Below are 20,085 nucleotides of genomic sequence, written 5' to 3' on the forward strand. Positions count from 1 at the left end.
ATACATGAAAAACATTTTTCACAGTTTACTGTCAGAGATAAATCAGAATGTGAAGTCAAAATCATATTTGTGGTGTGGGGAGAAGAGCACACGCCAAAAGCAGCAGACACGCAGAGACACACATTAGACACAGAGCAGACATGGATGAACGCGTTATTTTTCTGCTTCTTATGCTTCATCTTTGTCAACATTACAAATGACAGCATCAGTTCTGGTGCAATGCTAAGACACACATTCATCTTCTGGCTGTTAGCATAGCCGTTAGCTGTGAATGTTTTTTAGTGAACCTGACTTTTTACAACTTTGGAAACACAAAAAAATTTAAAAAGTCTTGAAATATTGCATAAAAGCTTTTATGGTTGGGGGTGGAAAAGGTGGCATATTGATAAAAATACATTTGCAAATGAGTGGAAATAGATTCAGGAAATAAAGAATGACTCTTAGAAATCAGGAAACTCAATTGTGAATTGTTACTCAAGATTAATGGAAACCTAACTTACAGTATGGTTCAGTTCCTTACACAACAACACTGCAGGCACGTCCATTATGAGCTCTTGAAATTAGTCATGCACACTGCTGACCCACATTTGGGACTTAAGCTGAAACCAGGAAGTTGTAAAAAAAAACAAAAAAAACAAGGCATAGGAAGTGCATGGGGAAGTACTTGAGGGCAAAAACAAAAGCCCTCAGCTTTCTTGCTAGTGGAGTGAAGAGTAATCATTGGCAGCTCTGTCTTGTTGACAAGGGAGGACAAAATTTACCCTGACCTCCACCAGGCCGAGGTCATGCTCGATGCATGTGCAGTGTGTGAAGCATTTACTTATGAAAATGCCATAAATAAATATGCCACTGTACTGAGCTAAATGCCAGTAGTCTTTAGTATGAATTTATTTATAGCAGACAGGAGGTCACAAACAACATTAAAGTTTTAAGTCGTGCAGGATATTGATGTAAACAGCCTTGTTTAGAGAAACGGGGAGGGGGAGGGGAAGAGACATGAAGAACAGAATTTAGATAAAGAAAGAAAATTCTGTTAAGTTGCTAAAAGTGAAGCCATGTTGTTTTGAAACAGTGAAGGAGCTCAGACCAGATTAGCTGGACATCAAACATCTCCTGTTTCCCAGCGACTGAGTCAGGACTCACAGATGAGTTGAGGGAGATACACATTTGCTGTTTTTTTCTTCAAGACTTTTTTTATTAAATAACAAATGCAAAAATTACATCTTGATATCACATTGTTTATATGTGGTGAGAATACCTGACTGATCTATTCAAAACGTAATGCCTTGAATATAAAGTAGTGGCATGGACATGTTTACCCTTAGTGCTCACGCGGCATGGATCTGTGCTTCAGGTGCATCCATAGTAATTTGCCGTGGGATTAATACACAACTCCTTATATGGATATCCTGGGGGGGGGGGGGGGGGGGGTGTTTATAGGTCACATATTCAGGTTTTAAAAAAAATGTATATAGTTGGTGAAAATTACTTTTTTTTAATCAAATTACCTAAGTTGTGCTGAAAAAAAATTATAAGACACTCTATATTGCACATTTTTATAAACTCTGTATACTGTATGTTTGAACATAGTAATGGAAAAAAGCAATCAACATGCTTTGTGTTCTAAGGGTTAAACCGTTTAATAAATATGCATTTCTACCTCAAGCCTCCATCAGGATGTCAAACAGATAATTCCAATAATAGGAATCTCACATTTGGACATGTGTCGGTGGAGTAAAAAGGGTATAACCCAGTGTTTACCAAACTTTCCACATGAGGACCCACTTCTTAAAGATGGCAAACGATCACTCGTCACAGGAGCACATTGACAAAGGGGCAATTGTGAATTATTTTTGTGATTCAAAATCTGTTTAGTTCTTCATCTGCATTTCATTCAGTGATTGCATTTGTAACATCCCTTGAGTTTAGGTCCTAACCATGTTATTTGGTCGTTGGGTGGAGGAAAGTTCTGAACCAGTTTATCCTGTAGGGTGGAGCGTCTCTTAAAACTGATGATGGTACAGGAATCATCTGTCTGAGTTTATTGTCACTTTTAATTATAACCCAATTTCTTTTTATAATGTGCTTTATGTTTTCTGCCTCCATGTTGTATGTAGTGACAAATACCAACATGTCTTTTGTTTGGTTGTTGGTGTCTGTCCAGGTGTTTAGTTTGAGTGTATGCTATCCGAAACAGTTCATCATGACCATGCTACTGTACTAGAGCCAGATAGTTAATTATAAACTCAAAGATGTGATCGGGAACTTTGAACTATGGAGGGCAGCCTTTCACCGCGTAGTGTACAGCCTTCTGAAAATTATTATTAGAAGTTTCTTTGACTTTGTTTCTACGTGTTTCCCATCGAAATTGCCCCTTTTATTAACACAATATAATTCTAAGAAGCGCTTATACCCAAAGAGTTTTTAAAATTAGGTGCTGTACTCTGTAACAACAGATGTTAGCTGTTAAGCCCAATTCCCATCATACACGTGTGTCGCTGCTGCGTTCCATCATGTTTTTAATTTCGGCACCCATATTAGCCTGTGTTGCATGTCACGCATGACATGCACGGTTTCCAGCAAAAAAAAGGCAGAGGAAAGATAATGATGACAATGATATTGAGATTCTACCTGCAACATTACATAAAACTGACATTTTTAAGTGTACAGGTTGAATGTGAATGCGTGGAAAACATATATATCATATTTATAAAGCCATTTAGCAGCTGTAATAATTACAGTATATCAAGTGAAGGGTGAAGGATTCTCTTTGTCCATCTGAGTAAATCACGTGATGTTTTCTGTCAAGAGATAAATTAGAAACTAAAGACATAAACATTTCAGCGGTGTGGGGGAGATGCGGCAGACACGCCGCATAGCGGTGAAGCTCTCGCCCTGCATCCAAAGTCCAGGCATTACAGTCTGCAACAGCAAATTTGGTCAGGTAGTTTGTTATCTACGGTGCCCCTGAAGGTCAAAACATTTCAGAAAACACAACAACATTACAGTAAAAACAACCACATTTCACAAAACACAACAACATTTCACAAAACATGACATTTCACAATTAGACATTTCACAAAACGCAACATTTTACAAAATGCAACAACATTTCACAAAACGCAACAACATTTCACAAAATGCAACAACATTTCACAAAACGCAACAACATTTCACAAAACACAACATTTAACAAAACACAACATTTCACAAAACGCAACAACATTTCACAAAACACAAAAACATTTCACAAAACACAACAGCATTTCAAAAAACACAACATTTCACAAAACACAACAACATTTCACAAAACACAACATTTCACAAAACACAAAAACATTTCACAAAACACAACAACATTTCACAAAACATGACAACATATCACAAAACACAACCTTCAGGGCCACCGTAGTTACCTTTACGTTGTCTGTAAAAATTCTCTGTGGCTCTTCCTGAGGTTTCTCCCATTTTTTCATGTACAGGGTTTTTTGTGGTATTTTTCCTCACTCGATTTGTGTGATGTTCTTTAAAGTATAAAGTATCCCTGTATAAAATAATTTGGGTGAATTGACATGAAGAGTCAACAGATGACAGGTTTGTCAACAGATTCAGACAACCATTGTTCCAATAGTAGTGTTAGTGTAATAATGTAGTGTATTATTGAATAGTAGTGTTTACTGTATGACCAGTAGGTATGACCCCCCCCCCCCCCAAAAAAAAGGATAAAAAAATAATAATAATAAATTGAATAAAAAAATATATATATAAACAAATAAATAAATGCAAATTAGAAAAAAAAAATCACCCGTTTTTAATCACGCTTGTGTCCACCGCTTTCTTCTGACCTGGCTTCCTCGTGTCTACCACTCACAGTGAGACAAGTGCGTTACACAACCACAGCGTGATTGTTGTAATGACAGGTAGTGCGCAGTTATTGCCAGAGTATGAATTAAGCACGTGTTAACGATTAGCGTGTGTGTGTCCCCCTCCACTCACTCACTCACTTACTCATTCACTCACTCAGGGTCTCTCTCTTCTCTGCTGTTGCTTTTTCTACCGTCGCTGTTGCCGTCGTTAGCCCAGTATTGAGCTACCAGCTGACCTACTTTTCTCTCCTCAGCCTCTCACTGCTGTTTACAAGCCTGTATGTGGCAGCAGCAGCAGTGGAGGAGGAGGATGTTGGAGTCCGGAGGCTGGAAAAACACACGGACACAAGCGAACCGAGCACGACATACGACATTAGCCACTATGTTATGTTGTTGAAGAAGAGAGACTGCTCAGCGGAGATTCACAACAGCACCTTATTCACTTCTAGACCTGGTTATTCAATAGAAGGCTTCGCCTCCTGTCGCCTCCTGTCACTCAGTCAGACGCTGGAGCTGCTAGCTGCTCTCCGCTACTATGTTCTACTTTCCTCCTTTTTTAAAAAGATAACAAAAAGAAACATGGCAGAAAGGATTAAAGTTAAACGCTGAAGTGTGTGTGTTTTCTGCGCGGGAGCCGTTTTCAAGGTATGTGACTGCGCTTTCATTTATTTAAAGCTCTGAGTGTAGCGTCAGTGTTGTCAGAAAATGTCGCTGTATCGTCAAAGTTCTTCTTTTTCTCTATCAAAGTAGTTTGTAATCGTACACAAGAGCCGCCACTGTCAATACCGAGTAAATCATTTTCTACTCTAGTGTGTGTGTGTGTGTGCGTGTGCGTGCGTGTGTGTGCCCAGCTCTCACTCAGTCATCAAGTGTCCTGGTTATTACAACAGTGAAATAACCTATTTCCTCCGCCTCGCTGTAACCATTGCTGATTACATTTATGGCAATAAAAACACTGCAAGGATGTTTTCTCTTTTCTGGCCTCATATCAAAATGGTTGAATGTCACTGAAGAAGAAAAAACCCTTAAATGATTTCCCAGCAGCATTTCTTAGGTCAGGCTGATGTTACCTAACCTGGCAGCTTAGTTAACATTTCTCTGGCTTAGCCTCTCTTTTCTCCTTCTTCTTCTTCTCAAGACCTGTTGAGATTTTTCTCGTTTGCAGCTGACATTTTGTTTGTCTTTTTCTTTATTTTTCGATTTCCTCTGTTTGACCCTGAAGTGGCACAATTACTTATTTACTATGTACATAGTGTGGAGTTGAAGGGTCATTGAGTGCACTCTTTGCCCTCCCGGTGTTTTTCTTTCTTAGGTGATGTTGCCAATAGAAGTGTTTGCTGTTTCCTGAGCATCCCTTGCACCTGAAATCACTAGAACCCTAGTGGCGTGGGGGGTTGATTGCTGAATGATATTCAGTGCTGTATAACTAAATGCGCATCTCGATTATGATGCTGCGCTGTAGAATGTTCCTGTATAGGTGTATGCAGGTGTGTGAGAAAGTGGATATTATATACTAGTGGTGCTTGCCCCACCAGTGAGCAGTATGGTTGAGTGTGTGTGTGAGTGAGAGAGAGAGAGAGTTTACAAACTTCACTTTACTGTCAGAAAAGGTCAAACGACATAAAACAGCAAAAAACATTTTCAAGATATTGTCGGTGGCTAATGTCGTATAGGGCTGTCACTTTTTATTTAAAATTTGTTGTCATTTTGACCATAAGATGGAAAGTTCACATTCAAAATGTAATTACACAATTTAAATGCTGCAATTTTATACAGGCCTATTTAAGTAGTACCCCTTAAAGTCCACCAGAGGGTGCACATAAGGTTTCCTGCCACATCATATGACAGTGCTTAGCCACAGCATTGTGTAGAAACAAGATGTTCAGAGGAAGACACCGATCTTTGGTGAATTAAAACCTCTGCCTTTGGTGGAAAGACATTGGGTGCAACAGCAACTCTGTGTAAGCTGATTCATAAATATCTGTATCCTGATCAGGTTGACAGACTTGTGTTTCTGGCTAATGATTTTAGAAAGTATGTTGGGCTTGACAGTGTTGACAGTATTTTACTTTCAGGGAGTTTTTAATTCCATCCCACTCTACTGAGCAGTTTTGATTTTCTAACGCTAGCAGCACTGTTAATAAGGCAACAATTATTAAAATTGTTAATAAAGTTATGGAAACTGTGACATTTGTGTTGTTCTGCAAACACATGAAGTCCACTAACTACTGTAAATGACTGGAGTAGAAACATTTGTTCTGATGAATGCAAATCCCAGATAAAACATTTTTTTTCCATATTTTTTAGTTGTGAATAGTAACAGTAACTGTTTTGACTTTTTATAATGAAGTGAATAATCAAATAAAAATGCACATCTTACGTAAATAAAGATAATGATTTGACCAATTATAAAATGCAACTAAGCACAGTTAATGAAAAGATATTTTGTCTTTGGATGAAACCAATCTTGTCCATGCCTTGTTAATACTACCTGACACCTAACCTGTCTCCTCACAACCAGATAAATGTGGCAGAGAGTAGTAACCCAGCCTCTGGAGTTAGGTAAGACAGAAGCCAACATCCATCAGCACGTAAACAAAACACAGCCAGCTCTCTTACTGGAATGCCACAGTAAAATTTAAAGAATGTTGTTGGCTTACAGAAAGACAGCACAAAGCTGTTTCTCACCTGGTTTATTTTGTGTTTATTTGCTGTAGCACTACAGGGAAATATCACTAAAAAAGGACAAATATACATGTCATATTGAACGGCTATTGATATCTGCTTATTATTTGTCAATGAAGGAGTTCAGTTTGGGGGAATTTATTGATTTATATGTTTCGCTCTAACAAAGTCAAGCACTCAACTGCTATTTCACAAGATGTGCATGTTTTGTTCTTTAAATTTTGTTCAGTATTGCATTACTAAATAATCATCAACCAACCATTAATTATGTCATTGTTTACAGCTAACCCAGTTTAAAGACAGTTTGAAGACCGTACAGATGCTGTCATGGGGTTTGCATGCGGTCTAATGTGGTTTGTGCATTTTTATGGTTTGGATACTGTGGTTTAGACAAGGCCTGCTGCAGCTACAGTCTCTGTTGCTAGTATCTGAGATATGAGTGATATTTGCTGGGTTTATCCTTTTTCAGTCATTATAAATCAGTGATATGAGTCACCGAGATGAACATTTCTGCTTTGATGAAGAGTTGTTGTCAAGGATAACGTTTTCTTTTTATAGAAACAGTCAGTGTGTGAATCAATACGCATGTACGTGTATTCTACAGTTTATTCACCAGACTATTGAGGATTTTAATATAAAACAAGTTAATTTAACCATGAAAAGCCAACATTGATTATACAATCCTGCTGAGCATCCATGATTGTTTTTAGCAGTAGAATCCAATTCTTAAACTTTTTGTGGGTGCATTTTGGCATTTTCAGTGTAAACTGCGTCACTCACAGTGCAGCAATGTTGCAATGATGACACAAGAAAACCCTGCTATACTGAGAAACACAGAGAGAGTCATGGGAACTGATGTACTTAATCAGCATAGTTTGGACTAATTTGACATTTGGTCATTTGGTTTGTATGTAATGGACATTCATTTATAAGTATGTATGTATTTTACCTTTATTTAACCAGGTAAGTCAGTTGAGAACCAATTCTCATTAACAATGACAACCTGGGCAAGAGGCAGCACATGTATTATTTCTATTTATTCATTAGTTTACCTTGAAAACCAATGAATTGATCATCAAAATAATAATTCATGTATTAGTCAGTTAATCAATTCTTTGATTGTTGCAGCCCTAACAATGACATAAAATGACTTAATTGCAGGCTTTGTGATTCACTAATTGCATTTTTTTTCAAACTGTCATTTTGATTTGAAAATGATTAATTATTCAGCCCAATTTGGAACTGAACATGTCAGCTGTAATAATCAACTGAAAACATGATTCAAGGTGCCTCTATGCAAGTGGCTAATGTCACATCATCCCATGTGCTTGAATTTCAAAAGTTAAAAATTATTGCTGAGTAATGGATAGAAATAGGCATTTCAAGCAAAAGTGCTACTCAGCTATCCAAAATCCAGCACATGAGAGCTAGTAAAAGTAATGCAGGGTTCACAGAATATTGGACTAAGATGAGCAGTCAATGAGATGCATTCAAAGACCTTGATAAATCTCCTCACTTCTACAGGGTGTACAGCGTGTTGATCTTTGAAGAGCAGCTTCAAGATGCATTTAAGAAACATCTTAAAATCTTAAAAAAAAACACATGCACTAATAGATGCATCTCAAATAAGTTAGCTATTGGAGTTTTGTTTTTGAATCCCTCTTAATACATTTTTCATTTTGGTATCTTTAATAAAACTAAGAATAGTCGCATTAATGATCAACTTTTGTAATCAAATCAATAGTCGCGTATTTATGCTCATCCCTAGTAATTGATTTAGGGGATGAAAGCATCAGTGGCACTGTGGTGATTTTTGACGAGAAATATATATAAGTTAAAGTTTAAAGTTTAAAGTTAAAGTTTAAAGTTTTAAAGTTTAAAGTTAAAGCTACATTATCTACACAAAATATTTTAAACCTGAATATGGCACCTGACATGAGAAGCTAACGTTTATTCATCAGACTATTGAAGCAAAACTCAATATACTTGGTGTGGGGTATCGCCCATAATGGCTTAATATACCCATACATTGCTATTGTGATTTACATTTAATTGTACAATGTCTAACAGCTTCTCACTTTAAGAAATACAGAAAGAAAGGCAAATAAAAATCCAGTTGAATTATGAATAAACTGTGTCTGCAGGGTGTTACGGCTGTAGTTTGTACTGTACATTATGGGCAGTATAATGACACACCTCATGCCAAATATGATAAAGATCATCAGCCAATGTTTTCTTTGGTCTGTGGGTTTATTGGAGATCAAAGATAAACAGTAAACACTGCTTAAGCAGTTCTAAGCACTGACGTAGAAAGTCACAGTTTATGTGCTATGTAAAGCGTGAAAGAGAACTGTTTGTTTATGTGTGACTGTGTGCCGTGTTATCATTATGCCATCATAATGTGTTGACACTGACAGACGTGCCAGCCTCACCTCAGGCACTGATGTAAAAGCTAGTTTGTCTTAGACAGCTGCAGGAAAAGGATCTGTCATCAACATCTGTGCCAATGCCCTCTACAAGCTGTTGTCAGTATAAAGTTACTGACACTATCACCTGTAATAATCCATCCACCAGTGCTATAATCCATCATTGACTAATTGACACACTTAGGTTTGGATTAACTGTCATCATATCACACAACAGTGTTCTGTGCTAATGTACTATACCAAATCGAACTGTATTGTGATGGAAACACAGTTTAAGAGTACCTCTACAACCACACCTTAAAACAAACCTGAACAAGGCAATCAGAGATGGCAGACTTCACCCCATTCATGCAACAAGCCTCTGTCGGCCTGTATGTGTTACAGACTCTGTGGCGCAACGGTAGAGCGTCTGACTCCAGATCAGAAGGTTGCATGTTCAGGCTCAAACTTCTTGGGCAACGTGTGTGTCTATCACAAATTCTAACAAGCCTCTGTTGGATTCTGTTGCTCCTATTGTGCACAAGTGCGCGGACACACAGAGCCACCAAAAACAATACTTCACTCCCACTCTGTAACTATCCCTTTAATGTCAGATTATCAGGGAGGTTTAATAATTGCGGATTGGTAGCAATCAGTGTTGTTTTCATCAATGATGACGGGGATGAAATTATTTCGTTGACGCCAATTTTTTTTCGAAAAAAAAAATTGAAATACGTTAGAAAAACAGTTGAAAAGTTGAAATATGGAGATAAAAGGTTTCTGGCCAACAGCACTCTCCAATACTTATTGACCTAAATGAATTTGTTAAAAGACTATACGCCAAAAGGCAAAGACAACACGTAGCAATACAGGAAGTTTTAATCTTTATGAGATTATTTGAAATGCAACACTAGATGTAACCATTAAACTGGTGAACCCAAGCATTGTCTTGTAAATCAAGGGTATGGGTGACAGTCTTTTCTCATTTAAACTTAAAATGATTTTATTAATAGAAAGAATGCATTACCTTCACTAAGTCTCTTCAACAGAAGTTTATTTGCGGTAAGGAAGTCATAGTCTTCTCTTTTCTTTTTTTTACAGACTATTTACAAAGACAGTTTGGTCTTGAACTTGAACCTGTGTACTGACTTCTGCCAGGAGTTCAGGTTGCTGGCTAAAGGCTTTAAATACCTGAGGACACATGTGTAACCAGACTCGGGTGTTTTCTAGCAGTTAACCTTGAAAGGTGTGGTTTAACCTCAATACATTAAAAGAATACAGGCTGATATGTGAGGTTTCATTTTACACAGTGTGGCTGAGCTGACTGATGCAGTCCATCGGGAATTATATTTCGATTACTTAAAAGTTTAAATTCAGTTACAAATGTTGATTAATTTGTTAATCTCCTCCATGTCATAAAATATAACTGTTTCATGATAACAAATAATAAAAAAAAAATTGAACAACACTAATCTTCTGTTTATTGCAGTGTAATTATAAACAGTATTTGACTAAAAAAGATACATAAACTAAATATTAAATGCATGAAACAGGTCACCAAAAAAACTAAAAGAAATTAGGTTTGGTTTGTTTTCAAATTCAAATTCAGTTTTAGTGTCTTCAAAAAATGCCAGGTGACAGCCTGATTAATCAATCCACTTCTAGATTTCAGTTTCATGTTTTTTCTCTTTAATCCAATCAAACCAGTTTGGCAGAATTGTGGATAGTGGTGCAGTAAAGGCAGATTTTCTGTTTCTGATTAAGCATTTGTGTTTCCCTGAGAGATTTGTTTGTCACTGACCCTGAACAGATTATCAAGGTTTGTTTGCTCCTTCATTTAAAAATGGTCATGACCCCTTTAAATAATAGTGTGCATTTTCTGTCTGTGACAGAACTCCTGTCTTAGTTGATTGTTGTTGACAGTAGAAATTATCTTTTTTTTTTCTTGTACTGCTTTCTCTTATCTGTTTGTGTGTAACATACCAATATGTGTGTATTCATGCAACATACAAATGTGTGTTTGCCTGAACTATTACAGTGTGAGAGCACATTATATAGTGTCACAGACAGATAGTTTGTGATTATAGTTCTGTATAGTAAAGATCCAACACATTTTCCAACTATTAACAAAATATCACCATTTGGTCATATGGACAAAACCACTGTTTAGGCCAGAGGTTCCCAACCAGAGGGGCCCTGATCCGTACTAAGGGGCCCCAAAGATCCACAGGGTCATAAAAACCCTTTTGATTTTAATGATGTAATAATTTATATATGTAAGATCACTCAGATTTTTTTGATGTGCAATTATTTTCATTTGGCAGAAACTGGAAATAATTATGTCAGAAGTTGAGTCACCTAATGGAGGCGGCAATTTTGGACCACCATGTTTTTTTTTACAAAAGCCCACAATGACAAACTAAAGTTTTGATGCTAACTGAAGGCTACATAGTTTCTCCAACACATCTATAGGGGGAAGAGGAGGTGAGAGATATTCAGCTGCAACATGCAGCTCCGCCAATGCATGTACACACCTTTAAGGTTTTCCATGTGAATTAATGGGTCTTACACAGGGAAATATCTACAGAAAAGTATGTGTTCTGAATTGTATTCAGTATGTTCGACTTCTATGTTGGAATCAAAATATCGGATGTAAAAGATTCCCTCCTGTTTTTTGCGCTTGGGGTGCTCCACAATGTATACAACCGTAAAGATAAGGGTCCCTCGAGAAAAAGACCGCGCATGACTGGTTTAGATAAAGAGTGTGGTATGACTGCTATAGCAGTGTTTCTCAATGTGTGGGTCAGTGGGCCAGGTTGAGTGAGTCGCAGATACTGAGAAAAGTTGAGGCGAGCAAAAGTCTTTATCGTTCTTTTTCCTGTAGTGCACAGCAGTTTATTTAATATTGCTAAAATCCTGGGTCTGGTGGATAATGTCGACTAATTGTAGCAGCTTTCATGCAGGGCCATATTAGCATGTAAATTAGAGGAGCAAGGTATACAACCCTTGACCCTAGAGTTGGAAGACATCCCCCTCTACCACTGATCCACAGCTAGTCATATAATATTATAATACAATATTATTTTAAATCAAATTATATCATTTGAAAGGAAAGTAAAATGTAAAAACAAAATAGATGTAGTATATGTACAATATGTCACAGGTGTAACAACATTGTGGTTTATTAATTGTATAATATGCATTGTGTTATATGTCTTATGTATGTGATGTCAAATTCATTCTGAAATAATGTGTCATTTGAAACATAACTTTTCTAGTCTGCATATAGTTACATGAAGTTAAGTATTAAAACCAATATGGATCCAGATCCCATGATACAAATAATATATTATATTATTATTATATTATATTATTATTTTTACCATGAAATACCTCAGTTTCATTATTAGAATTGATTGCAAAATGACAAAAATGATCAGCTCAATGTAGTTTCCTTTAGTTAGTGAGAGGACAGACCAATAACATTCTAGTAATTATTATTCACATTATTCATAATTCTTTTCTCTCATTTCCATTTTGCAGTGTTTCTCTTTTGATAATGGGTCTCCTTTGACATGAAAATGATGGAAAATGCAATGATTGGTAATTTCCCTGAGGCCACTTGTTGACGACTTCCTGAACTCTCATTATGCTCCAACTGTAGTTACAACTTCGGCATGGTTTATTAATGAGGTGAAGTTTAGCCACAACACAAAACCACATAGTGTTCTAATTAAGGTGAAAGAGACATGCTTGTGTGTGTATTGCATTTCTACTGGAACATAATGGTAGGCTAATAATAATAAGGCTGCTCTCTGTTCTTGTATTTCAAACTGTGTTGGCTGACTAACACGATCCACATTAAGAAAAAAAGCAGATTTTGTGAGGTTTGAACTTTATGCAGATATGTCATTAATAACTGTAATAAGGTCAAATCAAATGTTGTTTTGTGATTCATTCGTTTGCAGGAGCTGGCTTCATCAGGTGTCATTTTATGTCCCCTTCTGTGCAATAGACCTCACACAGTAATTAAGTAAAAAAAAAAAGACAGGTTTTTTTTAGACATGAAATGTCTTGTGTATTTTCCTAAAGCAGATCTACTTAAATGATGTGAACAAACACAAGTTTGCTGAAATTGGTTTATCTGTGTTGACAGGATTTGGTGTTTCTCTGCTATCTTGGTGGCAGTGGTGGGCAGCTGGTCTGCTGTAGAATTTTCCAGAACAGTGTTTGGACAAGGAGCTCGGATGGGACTCAGAAGACTTCAGAAAGTGCCTGGTTGGGAAAGGGTGTGAATATGGACAACCTCTCTGACTTTGGTGTCCCCTGCTCGTCCGCCCACGGGGAATGGGAGTGAGTATCACATCAATTTTGCTATCTCATGTGGACCGTCTTCAGCATGTGTACTACTTTGTGTATTCTACTGTATATGGTGCACATTGTTATCCAGTGTTGCACTAGTTAAAGTGCAATATAACTAGATACCCATATACACTGGTTTATACCTGAAACTAGTGGTTTCACGGTTTAGTAGACTTTAAGCTTTAACAGTACACTATCCAACTGAAGCTCTTGGTCAAGGTACAACAAGAACCCAACAATATCAGACACCACAGTGATACCGGTTTAGCAGCACAAGCGACTTGCCATGAAGTCAGATATGACTGACACGCCCACCATCAAACATTAAAGCGGCATGTATGTGAGTGCAGCAGCAGCAGCAGCAGCAAAAGTGATTTGCCTTTAAGGAACACATTTTATACCATCTTGTCAGACACAGTCAGACAGTACATGTATATATATATATATATATATATATATATATATATACAGTATATATATTTGTTTTATTGCTTTCTCTTTATGTCTACTGCCATTAATGGACCAGTTATTGCACATTAACATTAAAGTCTACTGTGCTGTCCAGATAATATATGTGTGTTTTTGATAGTGATGGGTGACTGTAACATCATGTTGAACTTGTACCATTCTGTTTTTCAGCACCAGCAGCTGCATGGACGACTTGATTGATGAGGATGAGAAAGACAGGGCAAAAAGGTACTCACACATTTTTTCACCTTATATATCTCTGACATTGCAGGTAGTATGTATTTGTACAATTTTAAATACAGAACATTTAGGTTTATACTCATTTACTACTTACAACGTAAATTTCTGTCTCTGCTCTTTCAGTCATGGATGGATTGTTTGGGGGATATTTAATCATATTAAATATACATGTGTTCACTTTCATCATTAAGTATAAATTCTATAAAAATTAAAGACTATTTGAGAACCATTTGAGATTAAAGTTATTATAATTGTAATATTCCTAATATGTTTAATAGAATGATTTCTCAATAGAGCAGCTCACTTTCTTTTCTTCTTTTTTTTTTTGCTTAGCTGAGCTCTTGCCTGTAGCTACACTGATTCCTAATTGTTTTCCTTTGTCCATATGTTAAGGGCATCCCGGAACAAATCGGAAAAGAAAAGAAGAGACCAATTCAATGTGCTCATCAAGGAGCTGTGCACTATGCTGCAGGGCCAAGGACATCCACGCAAGATGGACAAGTCCACCATATTACAGAGAACTATCGACTTCTTGCAGAAACAGAAGGGTATGGAAATGGAAATATTTCTGTAAAAACACTTCTCCTCTGGAAAAATGTCAAGTTTCGTGACTTAATTCATGTTTATTGTTTTTTAATTTCACCCTCCGTCTCCTTCAGACATCACTGCACAGAATGAAACCTGTGATGTGAGACAGGACTGGAAGCCTTCGTTCCTTAGTAATGAGGAGTTCACACAGCTGATGTTGGAGGTAAAATTGTGACGATTATTGATAATAAGAAATAAAGGCTTACAGGGCCAGAGGAAATATGAGAAGAAGTAAATGTTTGGCTCAGTTATTTGTTTTTAAAGTTCTTTATTTAGAAGCTTGGTGGAAAATGTAAGAAGGACGAGTCAAGGAGGCACTTTGAAGCAGAATGATCCAAAAAAACAAAATACCCCCTCACCAATGACATGTCAAACTGCTTTGCACTGCTGTTATCTACTGCTGCTGTATGGTAAATAGTCTGTATTTATATAGCTCTTTTGTAGACAGCTCATCAAGTGCTTGACCCTGCACTTTTCAAATCTATATGCAGTATTGCCTCTATAACACCATTCACACTCTTACAGCAAAGCAGCCAGGAGGTTTGAGGTTTAAATGTCTCGCCCAGGGATACATCTTCATGTGGATTAGTGGAGAAGGGATCAAACACCCAGCCCTTCAGGTTGGATATTGACCCACTCTACCTACTGATCCACAGCTGCCCATAATATATATGATATGTGACAATTATCAGGACTTAAATCCTCAACTGACCTCCTCAGTTATATCAACAACTTCCTTAAATCCATCAGTTATCATTATCTAGAAAAAGTAAGACGATACAAATAGACAAATTGATGGGATGATACAATGTAAGATAACTAAAAGAGTTGACTGGAGGATAGTGTGTGGTTACCATGGAGACAACTGAAACCCCTTTTGGAGATGCACAAATTAAAAAATGTTTTTGTCCGAAATTGATAAATGTCTTTTTTGAGAGACAGTTATCAAACATGTGTAGCAATGGAGCATTCATTATCCTTAATTTCCACAGTTAATCAAACTGTATTTGTAGCCTGATTGACAAGTCCTGATGTCTTTTCACTTCCAGGCCCTGGATGGTTTCTTGATTGCACTAACCACCGATGGAAACATCATATACGTATCTGACAGCGTGTCTTCACTTACTGGCCATTTACCAGTAAGTAAGGAAGTGTTCTCTCTCTCTGTCTCTCTCTCTCTCTCTCTCTCTCTCACACACACACAGTCTCTCTCCTCATCTGTGTCGTGTCTGTCCATTATTCTGTTTTGAAATGAAAATCATTCCAATCTGGATCAGACACTCGACAGCACCACACCAGGAAGTCTTGTTCGAATCGACCAATCCAAATCACTATCAGCATATACCAGCCCTCTCGTTCAGAATGAAATGTTTTTCCGAATGGGCTGTATCTTTTATGCTTGCATACGTCTACAATATTATAAGAATATGCCAATTTATCTCATCATTAGACTCATTTTCTGACTGGAAAACTGAAGTTTGTAAACCGCTCAGTCTCCCACACCAAAGTCCATTGAGAAAATCAGTGTTTTTTAACTCATAGGGACACAGGAGCTTCTGGCCTACTGCTGCCTCAGTCTGCAAGTTTGTGTCACTAAGGTAAATCTGAATCAAGGATTTCAAACACCAAAGACACAACATTTTACTATGCACTTACTGATGAAAGCAGCAATGGATCCACAAATTCTATGTGCTGTGATGCAAAACCGCTCATTTTCTCAATGGACTTTGGCATAGGGTAGAGTCTAACATCAGTTTTTCCTTGTGTCCTGGTAGCCAAAAAAACATTTTCCTGATTACGTCAGACACATTTATACTTCTATAGCAGCACAGTTGCATATCACATTCTACCCAAAAGACTGACTCATCTTTCCTGTACCAGTCAGATATGGTGGACCAAAATATCTTGAATTTCCTCCCGGAGCGGGAACATGGGGAGGTGTATAAGCTGCTCTCATCCCACATGCTGATGACTGACCCCATTGCTACAGACTATTTTGACAGTGAGTATCCTGCTGCGCGGTCTCTCTGCACACGTCTGGCCTGTCTATTTCTAACACCACTTTCTACCATCACACCAGACTGTGTCTGGGTCATCACATTGAAGCACAACAGGAGTTAAAAGGTCAATGCTCTGTAGATTGTCTCCCGTTCTCTCAGGAGGTCACTTTCAGTGTATCGTAGCGTTCTCATTTGTTGCTCAGTATTTTGTGTAATTTGTAACGTTTTTGATCTGAAATCCAGAAACAACAACACTCACTTGACTCTTTAAATAAGTCTCAAGTTCTTTTTTAGTGTTTCAGATCATCTCAAAATGGCATTAACACTGTAAATACCACGTTAAGCTCTTTATATATAGAGCAAGTTCCTGAATATGGGTCTGTACTTTATTGGATTGCTGATTAGTGTGTATCTATGATTAGCCTTTCAGCTTATAATAGGAGCTAGCTTAGTATCATAGTTAAGACTTTAAATCACTGTTAGGTTGGCACAGTAATCCACAGCAATGTTGTATCTAGGGCTCAAGACACTGACCTTAATCCTCTGTCACTATTGAGCTTTTGTAATAAGGAGAGTCGTCTCAAACTGTTCTTAACAAAACTGTCTCAGTATGTCTCCATTGTTAAAAGAGACATCCGTCCTTGGTCTTTCCTGTGTGAACATTGTCTGGATAACTAACTGTTCAAATTACACCCGGTCATGTTATGTCAAATGTGGAATTTCAACATAAAAATATCTTCAAATGGTGTTTGAACTTCCTTGGCCAGTCAATCCAAAACATGTGGCCAAAGTGGGTCCATAGTTATTGTCATAATGTCCAATTATTGGCATTTAGAGAGGTAATGGAAGATTAATCTGCATCTGCATTTGAAAACACATTTTTACAGGGTAAGCCTTCACTGATTTCCTCTTATTTTGAAAGGTCTAACATGACCTTTGTATACATGTATTGGTTTCATGCATTGGTTTTTATCAACTGTGCAGCACATACAATTCATGTTTTTAAAAAATGCAACATAAGGCCCTACTTACTTACATACTTTCCTCCCCAAAAGAGAGTTACAGTTTGGCTGGAGCAATTTATTTATTATTGATCAACTAATTGCACTTGATAATCAATGTATTGGTTTCAGTGTTTTGTTTTAAATAAAATACAATAAAATGAAAAACACCATTTTGTAGTAATAATTGAGTTTGCACCATTTTCTGAATTTTATCAACCAGGCAACTAAATTTGATACAGTGTCCGACATTAATCTATAAATATAATCATTAGTTGCAGCCATATTATGTAGCAGTGATTGTGTTAAAATACGACCTAAGCAATTATGATGTTGTCTTATATCAATTCTACTTAACTCTTTTCCTTATTTGCACACTACACTACACCTCTGTCAAACAAAGCAAACACAATTAAAAAGTACCTCATTAATAACTCATGGTGTTATGAAAATATGTGTATTGAAAAATAACTATACTGTAAAAATTATTGTTTTTCAGATGAGGCACAAATTGAATTTTGCTGTCATCTCGCCAGAGGTAACATTGACCCAAAAGAGCCGCCTGTGTATGAATACGTCAAGTTTGTTGGAGATTTCAAGTTTCACAACAATGGTATGGAATTATTATTATTTTGTCCTTGTTCTGTCAAAGTTGTGCACAATGTCTCTTTACCTTTATTTACTAAACAGTGTGAAAATAATATGTAAAAAGTTATTTTTCAGTGGAGGAGATAATGATGGATGTCATAGTTATATTGTGTCTTGTGTCACATAGTGCCTAGACCTTCTTGTAACGGGCTTGACATGACCTTACCAAGAAGCCTGCAGTCAGCCCTGGAGGAGCAGGTCTGCCTCATTGCTACTGTACGATTAGTCACTCCACAGTTTCTTAAGGTAAGATCACTTGGGATTTTCAAACTTAAAGAGACAGTTCAGGTATTTTGAAGGGTGGTTTTATCAGATTCTGGCACCTGAATGCAGTGTGTGTGCCCTCTTTGCCAGTAAACCAGAGACATGAACACTGGTTATCAGTGAAAACATTGCTGCGAGCAGGGACACAAAGAAAAATATTTATCTTCACCTGACTATGAGCTCATCCCCGTATCTCACAGCTTTGACCGACTAGAAATTGAAATTTGTGAACTTCTCAGTCTCCCACATCAAAACCTGGAGAGACTGTCTATGACATTTTTAAGAATGCAGTATGTTAGCTGCTTAGACAACCTTTCCTGACTGAAGAAACAAAAGTTTTTGTCACTTGGTAAACCACTCACTCTCCCACACTAAAGTCCATAGAGAAAAATGAGCGCAGCACACAGGACTTGTTGATCCCCTGCTACCTCCATCAGTATGTTCAAATGTGTTGTTTTAGGTGTTTTAAATCCTTCAGTTACCTCAGTGACACAACCTTACCAAATGAAGCAGCAGTAGACCAGGAGTTTGGTGTGGGAGAATTAGTAGTTTACAAACCTCAGTTTCTTGTTTGAAAAAGCTGTCTTATAAGTGTTATATATTTAAGATATCATTGACATATGTAGGCATAACATTTATGAGGGGAGCCTTTTATTAAGTGGCTGAAATGTGTTTCCTTGTGTCTTCACTGGCAGTCATGCTCTCAGTGTGAATGAGAGTTTGTCCCAGCACAGGAGGGGTACACAGCTGAGTCAGTGCAGACCATGTCATTACCTCATACAACAGCACTTCAAAAAACCCTGATAAACGCTCTCTGTGTTTTCCTCAGTTTGTGTTGCATGTATGTGGCATCATTACCCTCAGAGGAACAGAATAGGGGCAGCACTGAAACCGATAATTATCACTCAACTAATCAATCAATGAGCTGTGGTCTATGATCCGGGGGGATTTTGAGAGTTGTGACACATTTGAGTTGATACTGACTCTACAGAGTTGAGTCCTCTCTAGAGATTACTTGTGGCACAACATGTACCTCCCCAATGATAAAATGACAAGCATACATCAGATCTTAAAGGTAATCAGATTTATACTTTGTATAAAATATAAAATAAACTGTATAAAATGGCACCACCTACAAGCATGGCTCCGATAGAACTGACCTCTGCTGCCTGTTAACCTTTTTGAGCTTGAATTGCATTTAATCTAATTCACTCTGTAATTTCACTCTGTAATAGCCTTTTCTGACGAGAGCTGAAGTTCTCTCCTGCGCCAAAGTTCATTGAGAAAATCAGTGTTTTTTAGCTAGCAGTGACACCGGACCTGCTGATCTACTGCTGCCTTGTTTGTCAGTAGTGTCGGTAGGTTTTTAAAACACCAAAGTCAACTCAGAACCGTCAGAACCGTACATCTCTCAGTGTACTGCCTGCCATGAATTATTATTAGAAGAAGAAAGAAGAACATCAACAGCAGCACTACCAAGCACTAGAAATAATGATCATAACGCTGCTTCCTGATAATAACTTATAGTTATAATGATAATAGCTATATGAGTAGTAGT

The 20,085-nt window shown here is 37.4% G+C and overlaps 1 protein-coding gene across 3 annotated transcripts in view; it reads left to right on the plus strand.

Moving 5' to 3' along the window:
• npas2 (neuronal PAS domain protein 2) overlaps window positions 1-20,085 on the plus strand; it is a 55,165-nt gene that overhangs the window by 25,938 nt on the left and 9,142 nt on the right. Inside the window, exons 1-9 of one of the 3 annotated variants that reach the window (XM_058627004.1) lie at window positions 3,941-4,511; window positions 13,113-13,309; window positions 13,958-14,014; window positions 14,420-14,574; window positions 14,686-14,777; window positions 15,664-15,753; window positions 16,496-16,616; window positions 18,115-18,228; window positions 18,391-18,509. In XM_058627004.1, coding sequence (XP_058482987.1) covers window positions 13,254-13,309; window positions 13,958-14,014; window positions 14,420-14,574; window positions 14,686-14,777; window positions 15,664-15,753; window positions 16,496-16,616; window positions 18,115-18,228; window positions 18,391-18,509 — 804 coding nt within the window. In that variant the 5' untranslated portion in view covers window positions 3,941-4,511; window positions 13,113-13,253. Of the gene's footprint in view, window positions 1-3,940; window positions 4,512-13,112; window positions 13,310-13,957; window positions 14,015-14,419; window positions 14,575-14,685; window positions 14,778-15,663; window positions 15,754-16,495; window positions 16,617-18,114; window positions 18,229-18,390; window positions 18,510-20,085 lie in introns of those variants that run through there. The other 2 variants (XM_058627002.1, XM_058627003.1) reach the window with 2 other exon arrangements.

The sequence above is a fragment of the Solea solea genome, chromosome 4 (assembly GCF_958295425.1).
Source record: "Solea solea chromosome 4, fSolSol10.1, whole genome shotgun sequence".
In the NCBI taxonomy this organism is placed as follows: domain Eukaryota; kingdom Metazoa; phylum Chordata; class Actinopteri; order Pleuronectiformes; family Soleidae; genus Solea; species Solea solea.